The 10,443-nt window shown below is 46.9% G+C and overlaps 3 protein-coding genes and 1 non-coding gene across 4 annotated transcripts; 3 read left to right on the top strand and 1 right to left on the bottom strand.

The window, feature by feature from the left end:
- Positions 1-242: 242 nt before the first annotated feature.
- LOC123397112 (forkhead box protein L2-like) lies at positions 243-2,572 on the top strand. Its single transcript, XM_045091787.1, has 3 exons — positions 243-359; positions 605-1,164; positions 2,215-2,572. The coding sequence occupies exons 1-2, from the start codon at positions 243-245 to the stop codon at positions 1,139-1,141; spliced, it is 654 nt and encodes a 217-aa protein (XP_044947722.1). The 3' UTR covers positions 1,142-1,164; positions 2,215-2,572.
- Positions 2,573-3,125: 553 nt separating this feature from the next.
- Positions 3,126-6,354, bottom strand: LOC123452047 (protein TRIGALACTOSYLDIACYLGLYCEROL 3, chloroplastic). The gene is made up of 11 exons (XM_045128620.1): positions 6,154-6,354; positions 5,683-5,770; positions 5,448-5,576; positions 5,005-5,100; positions 4,809-4,886; positions 4,647-4,708; positions 4,485-4,560; positions 4,133-4,240; positions 3,804-3,979; positions 3,630-3,714; positions 3,126-3,531 (listed from the first exon to the last, which is right to left on the bottom strand). The coding sequence occupies exons 1-11, from the start codon at positions 6,264-6,266 to the stop codon at positions 3,490-3,492; spliced, it is 1,053 nt and encodes a 350-aa protein (XP_044984555.1). The 5' UTR covers positions 6,267-6,354; the 3' UTR covers positions 3,126-3,489.
- Positions 6,355-6,480: 126 nt separating this feature from the next.
- Positions 6,481-9,208, top strand: LOC123452046 (GPI mannosyltransferase 1). Its single transcript, XM_045128619.1, has 4 exons — positions 6,481-6,769; positions 6,858-7,040; positions 7,980-8,536; positions 8,620-9,208. The coding sequence occupies exons 1-4, from the start codon at positions 6,496-6,498 to the stop codon at positions 8,932-8,934; spliced, it is 1,329 nt and encodes a 442-aa protein (XP_044984554.1). The 5' UTR covers positions 6,481-6,495; the 3' UTR covers positions 8,935-9,208.
- A 597-nt stretch (positions 9,209-9,805) lies between these two features.
- Positions 9,806-9,878, top strand: TRNAR-CCG. The gene has a single exon. It is a non-coding gene; the product is annotated as a tRNA-Arg (tRNA).
- The last annotated feature ends 565 nt before the right edge of the window (positions 9,879-10,443 follow it).

Below are 10,443 nucleotides of genomic sequence, written 5' to 3'. Positions count from 1 at the left end.
AATCAAAAAGCAGAGAAAATCAAGTAGTAGAAGATTTAGTTATGTACGATTCAAGTGCAATAGAAAAAAAGGATAGCAGATTTTGTTTTCCTCACCCTGATTCCGCTTCCTCAAAGAAAAACTCGAGGCCATCCATGGCGAATTGCCGCTCCGCACAGCTACCACGGGAAAGGGGATGTGTTCCCTGACTAGGGGAGGAAGAAGCAGGGGCCCCAAGTTAAGCCCTCAGCGGTGCCACATCCATGGACCCAGAGTTAATACCGCAACAGCCCACCGCCCCACCAATTACATGTATTGTTTTTAAATCAGCCCAGCAGCACATGACGTGCTTGCGTACGGCAGTTACATACGCGGCCCACGTACAACGCTAGCACAGCAGAGACGGTACCCTTGTATTTCAACGTTAGCAGTTCCCGTATATCCGCGTGGAAACGGGCACGCACACATCGCGACGCTTCATTGCACGGCGCGAGATTCCGGCCTGCACGATGCTCGGCCACCAAAACGCCACATTGCTCTAAAAGGTCTTATATTTTAGAACGGAGGGAGTATTTCATTTCACTTGATTGACCTTAATTAGGTTTTGGTCCGGTGACGCCGAAAGACTGAGCTCGGGTCCGGTCCCAGTGTGGGGTGGGAAGCTCGGCTTAGCCGCACCGGCTCCGGCCCAAACCGACCGACCATCCCAAACCCTCGCATCCAAGCCGCCTCCACCTCCCCGCGGATCTCCCATCCATCCATGGCCGCCGCCGCCCCGGCCCGCAGGCTCCTCCTGCGCCTGCGCCTCCCCCTCCCCCTCCCCCTCTGCAACCCGCCGCCGCTCCCCGTCCCCGTCCCGCTCCTCCCCCACCTGACGCCGCATCTCCACCCGCAGCCACAGCCCCCGGCGCCTCCTTTCCCGGGCTCCCCGGCCCCGGACCCGAAGCTCCGGGACCTCCTGTTCGCCTTCCATCCCGCCGTGCACGTATACCCGTCCCTCGTCGACGTCCCGAGAGCAGGGGGCGACCTTCACGCGCGCGAGGACGGAGGGGAGGCGAATGAGGCGGAGGTGTGGGCGGACAGCGTCAAGAAGAAGCGGAAGCGCAAGATGAACAAGCACAAGCTCCGCAAGCTCCGGAAGCGCCTCCGCCGCCAGACCTGAGCCACCGCCGCGCCTGGATCCCGGTGAAAACCCGACGCCCCGCGCACTAGTTTCAGCATTTTGAATTTTAGTTGATTTCCTATCCTCCATGCATAAGATGGGAGAGGGGGGATGATGTGAAGTCCATATGATCATGTTTGTAGCACATTTCACATGTTTAGACGATCTTTACCCGGCTCTGCTTCTGCGAGATAGCAGATTGTTGAGAATCCAGTGTACTGTTATTAATAGATGGAGGTGCCGTGCCCTTCCCTGTATATAGGTCTTAGTCTAGATGGCTGCATTGTTCATACTTGATGACTGCTCTGTTAATATGTGTGACATTGTTTTCAGCATTGCTATGTGGGGCTATAGGAGATATTTAGATAGATAGATGCGGCCATTGATAGTTGCAGGCTGAAACCAGATCAAATATCTGTCTCTCTAGTTCTCTAGTCGAAATATACAGTTCTATATGGTTCTTTGCGGCTGTGCGAAATATTCTTTGCACCTCAGGGAACCGCAGCACGTGTAGAAGTCGCCGTATCTTACAGTAAACAGTAACACAAAGTGGCGCGCACACACACACACACACAGAGACAAACTATTTACATTTTCTTCATATAGACCTTGTCCAGTTGCCAACTTTGATCAATAATATTGCCCATTGAAGCATGGAAAACAAATGGAGTCATGCTCTTCCCTATCGGTGGGCTAGTTTTCCATATCTATAACCACTGGCATCAGACATGATTTTAACAGCAGAATGTTTGTATCAGTGGGGCTGCTGATCTCATGTCAATCACTGGGATAATGGTCATGCCATTTTGACAGGAGAAAGTTGCTTGTACCCATGGGTTACTTGCGTGAAATGTCAACCATAAACATTATTTCTAGATATATAGCCACAGAAATATTTAGTGTCCGTGGTAGAATCATGCTTTCCAAATGGGCCCTAATGGAGTTAGTTGCCGGCATACCATAATGTTGTACGAATAGTTTGATCTGAGCATGTATGCACAGTAAAATATTCAATATTGTGATTGCCTATGCTGTTTCACATACTAATTCATACTTTTGTTTTACTTGAGTAGGCTTGAGGATTGTGATTGCAAGGAGGGCCTCCAGTGCCGCTGCCACACTGGTTTCAAGCTGATGGTTTCCTCCTGTTATTTTGGTTTGGTTATAGGAGTAGCAGTTCTGGTACCAACAAAGCAATTGCTGTGACTGGGCACGTACCTTCAAACACTGTAATGACAAGGAGCCAGGAATGGGCTGTTTCATGTCGGAATTTCTGGCAAATAAAGCTTCAAATGCTGGTCTAACTCATTTGTACTGTTCTTTCCCCAGATCAATGGTATAACCTCAGTATACTCGTGCCAGAAGAACTTTGTCTTAAATAGTTCATGAGTTGCACTGAATTTGTGTATGATATATTCCCAATTTTGCTTCCTTGGCTGGTTCACGAATAGTTACCAGCTTTCAAATTTAGCATTTCTGATATCATGCCTGAAGTTTATTTTTACTACACTTGCATGGTGATTGCTAAGAGTGGCATGTTAAGATGTGACTTGTATTTCTGGGATGGTTTCCTTGATCTTGTGCATACTCCATGACAACATTTGATGGCAGGATCATCTGAACTGAAACTACAAGGCGTTCTAATCTGTGCGTTCATTCGTTCATTCTGGTTTTTGTAACGGCATCGCAACTCCTTTCTGAAAGATCACAAGATGTTAATACGCACAGGAGAATTCATCTGTGATTTCCTTCCTGGTTTGTGGATGAGCTCTCAACTCGGTGTTCAGAGTGCAGTGGTGCCTCCTAGCCGGTGTGGGTTCGAACCTAGGTTCTAAGGCGGGTCTCACATTTCCTTCTTAATTAAAAATCAGTAGGGGCTTTTCCCCCTGTTGGTCAAGTTTATTTGGTTCCTCAAGAAAATTAAATAGGTTCACTTTGGTGGTTTTCACACAGCAGGTGACATTGCTCAATGGTTTTGACAATATTTGAGCACAATACAAATCAATATCACATAACAAATCATTGGCCATGAAAGTTTACAAAGAAATGAGGGATTCAAGGAGCTGCTCTGCGTCAGAATGACATTTACATCGACCCCAAACTCGACAACAGAGCATCTAAATCAATAAGCTGGTTTTGCTGTTTATTCACCTAAGGCCCAATAAATAGAGTTACAATTCTTGCGTGTCTGAACGCATCTATTAGTTGCTGAATAACACCATCTATCGCCAGATGGGCCCAAAGGCACCGCTCATATATCTTGGCTGAAGTATTGTAGATGCCTCTCTGCATTGTGGAGGCTGGCATAGGAATGCGTCAAATATTCGACAGAGCAGTTGGATAAATCATCAGAAGTATCGAATTGGACCATCCAGGCTGCCAGAGGCAAACTGCAGATATCAAAATAACCACATGGTAAGACAAAACCTACTGAGAACGAATACCTCCGAAACAAGGTTCCAGCAAGTTGAGGCATCAACTACATTACCTGCTGTACAATGGGATTCGTCGATGTCGTGAATTCCTCCGTCATCCCTTCCCAAACTATCTTTCCCTCATGGAGAAACAACAACCTGGACATGAAAAAACATGGTCCTCAGCCTAACATTTAACAAACAGAAAGTTCCAAAGCACAGAGGAATCAAACAATTCCTGCCAATACCTATCGACAGCTCTTCTTATTGTGCTATGCTGATGAGTGACAACTGCATACGATGCTATCTTTCCCGGCTTACCAAGAGCATCCTTCCCTGTCACGTGCATGGAACGTATAAGGTCTTCAACGACAGTGGATGCAATAGGGTCGAGCCCAGCAGTAGGTTCATCGTATAAAAGAGCCTGACAGAAGAAAGACAATTGACTAAGTTCATGAAGACAATTAAATAGCAAGCTAAGTTGTTAAATCTCCTGGTGTTTCAGAAATGCTTCTGGTGATTCGGTAATAATAATGAGTGAACTGATGAGATTAGCTTACAACTGACAAGAGCATACCTCTGGCACTATTGTTTCTTGTGATTCATCATTTATTATTGAACGAGCAAGAGCTACACGCTTTTTCATACCACCGGACAATTCAGATGGCATTCGCTCCTCAACATCCTGCAGACATTATATGAAAATCTGCATTACAATTAAGTACTAGCAGGAGACTAATGCTCTTCTGGTATCAAAGCTAATAACAATAACCTAGAATACTTCAACTATGTTTTATCTGAATTACACAGAAAACAGAGGCATCATATACAAATATGAAGCAATATTCCAGGGAAAGATGTTTACAACTGCAATGCCTTTCACTCGAGTAAAAGGTTAACTTAAGTAGTAAGATAAAAGCTGAACTTACCTTTAGCCCTACTGCAGCCAATGTTTCTGTAACTAGTTCACCTATTCGCTCCTCAGACAAGTTGGAGTTTTCATATCTAAAAGAATAGACCACAGGAAACAGACATCAGATCAGTCTTGAAAACGAAGTACGGTCAAGGAAACTGGAAAGCAAGTTCCTTACAAAAGAAATCCAACGTTTTCACGAACATTGAGAGAATCAAACAATGCCGCACTTTGAAATACCTGCATAACGAATTTTGCTTAAATTTTCATGAAAATCAGGATGAGAAGTTAATCATGCCATTCCATTCCACGAATGCATGGGTACAATTAGGAAGTATACCAAGCCAATCCGGAGACCTGATATATCCTCATCACTAACTAAGCCCTGTCTTTTCTTTCCGCAGATGAACACCTCGCCCTGCTCATACGTTGCAACATAGCCATGACCAATGCCAGTTAGTATCACATCAAAAGTGTACTTTCCCAAAACCATACTACTAGTATATAGCAGGGATAAAGTAAGAAAATGGGACAACCTTGTCGGGAGCTAGAAGGCCCGCCATAACCTTCAAAATAGTTGATTTGCCAGTTCCCGAAGGACCGATTATTCCAACAGCTTCACCGTGTCTAATCTACATAATAATATTTTGGATCATAAGTGAAATTGCAGAGTAAAAGCCAACGTGACCCAAAAATTCTCGTGAAATAACTTAAACTGGTAACCAAGATGCAGCGTGCCTGCTTTGTGGATAATACGAGCTATGTAAGAGAACTAGTGACTAGACCACACAAGGTAACAGAAATACAGCATGGCTCACATACATTCTTTGTCTAGTTACAAAGCATGCATTGCATCATAAGATTGATTTGAAAAGACCATCTAAAATCACCCAAGAACAAACAGTTGGTTCGAAATAATGCCCAACAGGTACTGAACCAAAAGAATCAGCAAGAAGCGGAAGCTCATACGAGGACTCACCTTGAAGCTGACGCCTTGCAGGACATGCTTGTCCCCAAAGGACTTGTGCACATCCCTGCATTCTATAAGAACACCGTGCTCATCACCAATCTGTCTGCCCAAATCCCAGTTCTTAGACAAGTTCGAACCCTGCAGCACGATCAAAAGAAAACGCCATTCACCAATGCAAACTCCGTGGCATGGCAACAATCCAACTAAGCTACATCAGGATCCCAGCGTCCTTGCAAGACCGTACCTCGCGCAGGTTCCCTGCATTGCCCAAACCGGGGCTCCTAGTGGCCGACACGGCCACACGGGACTTCCTCGACGACAGCACGCCTAACCTGCCTAAGCAAGAACATATGCAAGATATTACTACCATGGCTCATTTGATACTAAAAAAACCCAACTCAATTCAAGGAAAGGCAGAACCGCAGGCTACGACGCACAATTGACTCAATCGCATTACAAACAGTATCCCCTTTTTCAGATGTCGATGCACGGTTAACCTGATTAACTAACTACAACCAACATAGTCAGTGAAGCAAGCAAGGTATTCATCCGGGCGCCGGCGAATCGACAACCCAATCCGCCCCAACGAGCCGCGATGGGCGGTCCTCCAAGAGCGCAATTCCACCATCCACATCAAAACAGAATGGAGGCTTCCAAGAACTACAAGACGCAGAGAGGAAGGGGAAAGATCCAGCCATCCAGGCCGCGGTATTACCTGAACGGGAGGGCGGAGCAGGGGTAGGGGACGCCGGCGTGGCGCGGCAGGGGGGCGCGGCCTGCGTGGACGCCCGGGTGCCGGATTGCGGCGGCGGTCGGCGGCGACGCCATGGTGGCGCTCGTCGGCGGGTGGAGGAGGAAAAGAGAGGCGGGTTGGGATCCTCCTCCTCGCTGGGGGTGGGGGTGGGGGTGTGTGACGCGACGTAGGCCCACATCCCGCATCCGTCAGCGTTAAGCGCGACCACAGCCGCCCGTTGGCGATCCGACGGCTGGGATTCTCCTGACCCCAGAATTACCAAACTGCCCGCGCGAGGTGGAAGCCGGGGCCGCGAAATCTGCGATGGCGACGGCGGCGCTGCGGTGGCGGGTGATGGCGGCGTCGGCGGCGCTGCGGCTGGCGCTGGTGGCGTACGGGGAGTGGCAGGACGCGCACCTCGAGGTGCGCTACACGGACGTGGACTACCTCGTCTTCTCCGACGCGGCGGCCGCCGTCGCCGCGGGGGGATCCCCGTTCGAGCGCGCCACCTACCGCTACTCCCCGCTCCTCGCCTTCCTCCTCCTCCCCAACTCGCTCCTCCACCCCGCATGGGGCAAGCTCCTCTTCTCCGCCGCAGGTGCCCCACCCCCGCCACCGCTCGCCCGCACGCTGCCCCTTTAGTCATTGTCGAATTTCTCTCCATGTTTGACGTTTTTGCCGTGCAGATTTGCTCGTCGGGCTGTTCATAGACGCCATTCTCGAGCTGCGGGGGGTCCCGGCGAAGGCGCGGGTCTGGTGCGTGGTGGCCTGGCTCTTCAACCCCTTCACCTTCACCATTGGCACAAGAGGGAACTGCGAGCCCATCGTCTGCGCCGCCGTGCTCTGGATCCTCATCTGCTTGATGAAGGGTGTAAGCTCTGAATCCTTTTTTTTTTTTTTGAGTTCCGTTCAGTAATAGCTGCTACCTTTATGAACTACTGTAGCTCTGTATGCTTGTTGATCTGCTGATTCTTACATGTCAAAACTAGGAATATTTCTCATCGAATTTGAGTTGGGATATAATTGGTCTGAAAGTCGCAATGATGTTATGCACATTTAGTTTATCTTTGGTCTATAAAGTATCTTCCGTTTAGTCTTTTCTTCAGTTTTGTTCACCAATCAATTTTTGTGAAGTAATGGAATTTAAACTTTCATGTAAGGAGGATTTAACTTATTGGACCCACAAAATATTGGCAGACTGCATTTTACAAAGTTGGGTGTTGCTTATGCAATGAAATACATGATGGTAATAACCTCTCAGAACAAGGGAGATGTACCCATAATCCAAGAAAATTGTACTAGATTTCTATCACTTTTGCACAAATGTAGTTTGTCTAGCACCCCAATTACAAGACCAAATTATACCGAATAATTTGCTTCTTATACATAGTTCTAGCCTCCTCTGTACCAGTCCGATGTTTCTCCTTGAAAGTCATTAGTACTTGGTGCTCAACAGCTCAAGTAACTTTGCTTCAGAATTCAGGTTTTCTTTTGATTAATATCTTAATATTGTCATCACATTGTCCTTTGTCCTGTTTCTTCATTTGCTTGAACCGATGCGTTTAGGCAGACATTCAGCTTCATAATCTAGTTTGTGAAGTGAAAGTTGTCAGGGAAATGGTTTGCTTGCTTGCAACTTACCAGATAGCTTGCAGATCATTTTCTGTGGAGCTTACTTGCATGATAAGTATGGACAATTTACTAAGAGTAGTATTTGCAGTGACATGTAGTAAGAGGATTAAAAAATATAGAATTGTTGTTAATAAATATTTTGCATGCCCGTCTTACAGTTTGTTTATCTACTACAGGTAGAGTGCTGCAGGCAGCATTCTGGTATGGGTTGATTGTGCACTTCAGAATATACCCAATTATATATGCAATCCCCTTTGTCATAGTTCTTGGCAAGAAATATGTTGGTCCTGCTGGTAGGCCTGTCCTTACGCAATGGAGTTCCAAGCAACAGCTCCGAAGTGATAAAGCCAGTGAAATTGTGGAAGAGCCAACATCAGTCTTGGCCACTCTATGGAATTTTCTCAGTAGCCTCATAACACGAGATACTATCCTGTTTGGGTTGTTCTCGGGATCTATGTTCTTTGCTTGGACCGGTGTTTTCTTCTATCTCTATGGGTGGGAGTTTCTAAATGAAGCACTACTTTACCATCTCACACGGACTGATCCAAGGCACAATTTCTCGATTTACTTCTATCACATATATCTGCACCACCAGCAAGGGTTCTCAAGCATACAGAGGCTCGCTTCGTTCCTTCCGCAGCTGATCGTGCAGTTTGCACTCATCATACGCTTCTCCAGGGATCTTCCGTTCTGCATGTTTCTCCAAACAGTCGCATTTGTCGCCTTCAACAAGGTAATAACTCAGATACCTCCTGTTTGTGTGAAATTACTACAGTATGCTGATATACTAACAACCGCCACTCTGCTGACGAGCAGGTGATGACGGCGCAGTACTTCGTGTGGTTCTTCTGCCTGCTGCCCCTCATCCTCCCCTGGACCGGCATGAAGCTGAGGTGGAAGGGCCTGGCCTGCGTGCTGGTGTGGATGGGGTGCCAGCTGCACTGGCTGATGTGGGCCTACCTGCTGGAGTTCAAGGGGCAGAACGTCTTCGTGCAGCTCTGGGCCGCGGGTCTCGTGTTCCTGGCCGCCAACACCTTTGTGATGGTCATGGTGATCAGGCACCACAGGCACACCCCGCTCTTCTCGGCACCGGCGAGGCCCGGGACCAAGATCGCCGCCAAGAGGGAATAGCCACGTGGCCACGTAGTTTCCTCTCTCTTTGCGAACTGATGATTGTACTGTTTTTCGATAAAGTGATGACTGTACTGTTGCCTTGCCTTAGCATGGATCTTGGCTGAGTTGCAGCATCCTGTAGCTTTGCTTCTAGGATATAATGGCAACCGTACAATGGTAATTCTTTTGTTTAGGTGTTCATTAACAGGAGTTTTCTGTTCACTGGAAGCTTGATATATGACTGGCAAGCTGTAATGGGATTTATTATATTTATTACTCTTATTAGTCTGCAGTTTCTTCGGCATAGAAAACGTTGTGGCACCTTTGTGATTTTTCGTCTGGGAGTGTAAGTGTTGTAAGTCTAGTTTTGTTCTGCAGTCAATAGGGTTGCCTTTTTCTTTTTCTTTGATCTTGGGATCCTCCCCATGTTGTTTATCCTGCTTTCTGCTAAATCTAATTGAAGCCAGCAATTTGCTGGATCTTTAAAAATAATGGTCTGGAAACCGATAGTCTAGAATTGTTACTACTACTCCCTCCGTCCGGAAATAGCATGTATCTAGACTTGTTTTAGTTATAGATACATCCATTTTATTCATTTCTAGGATAAGTATTTTCGGACAGAGGGAGTATAAGAACTTTTAATATAGACTACATATGAATGTATATAGACATATTTTAGAGTGTACATTCACTTATATTGGAAGGTCTTATATTTAGGAATTGAGGGAGTAGGTTACATGCTTTTGGTAATTTATGTCCTGGTAATATTTCATTAGTTGGGCTTCCAAGAATCCAAAGCAATTCTGGCAGAATGAATGTAGGCGTGGATGCTTAAAAGATCAGTGCTCGCTCGATACATGTAAATTGTATTAGGAAGGAACAACAATATGACCGCGTGGCCTAATGGATAAGGCGCTCGCCTCCGGAGCGGGAGATTCTGGGTTCGAGTCCCAGCGTGGTCGCTTTTTATTAACTTTTTGCGGCAACCTATTCTATTTTTTTTTTAAGAAACCAACCTATTCTATTTTTTTTTGAGAAACCACATGTTCATCATGTCAAACGCGCTCGCTGCAAGGAGGCGCCCGCTTTACTTTAATTGATCTTGTTGCTACTGCCTACTATATCTATACTATTAAACAATTAAACAAGAATTACACTACAGACACCCCATCAAACGCCCCACAAAAAAACAACCAATCAGCATCCCACGATTAATCTCACAGATCTTAATCTAACAACCCTGTTAATCCACCGTCTGCTGAGTGTACTTAGCAATTACAATTGGCTGAACATACTCCACCAACGAAACTTCCAATCACGCAAGAAAAAAAGAGAGGAGAAAATGCCTAGCAACGTCCCCTGTAATCACGGGACCATCCAGCCACCACCATCACGGGATTCTCGGCCCCGTCTCCCCACTCGCTCGCCCCCGCAGGTCGCCACCCGCTCGGCCCCGCAACCGCCTCTCAGCGCCGCCGCACCGGTTGCCACCCACCCGCATCCGGCGGTCAGCGCAGCGCCGTGGCA

The sequence above is a fragment of the Hordeum vulgare genome, chromosome 5H, assembly GCF_904849725.1.
Source record: "Hordeum vulgare subsp. vulgare chromosome 5H, MorexV3_pseudomolecules_assembly, whole genome shotgun sequence".
NCBI classification, from domain to species: domain Eukaryota; kingdom Viridiplantae; phylum Streptophyta; class Magnoliopsida; order Poales; family Poaceae; genus Hordeum; species Hordeum vulgare.
This window is presented reverse-complemented; position numbering and strand designations above follow the sequence as displayed.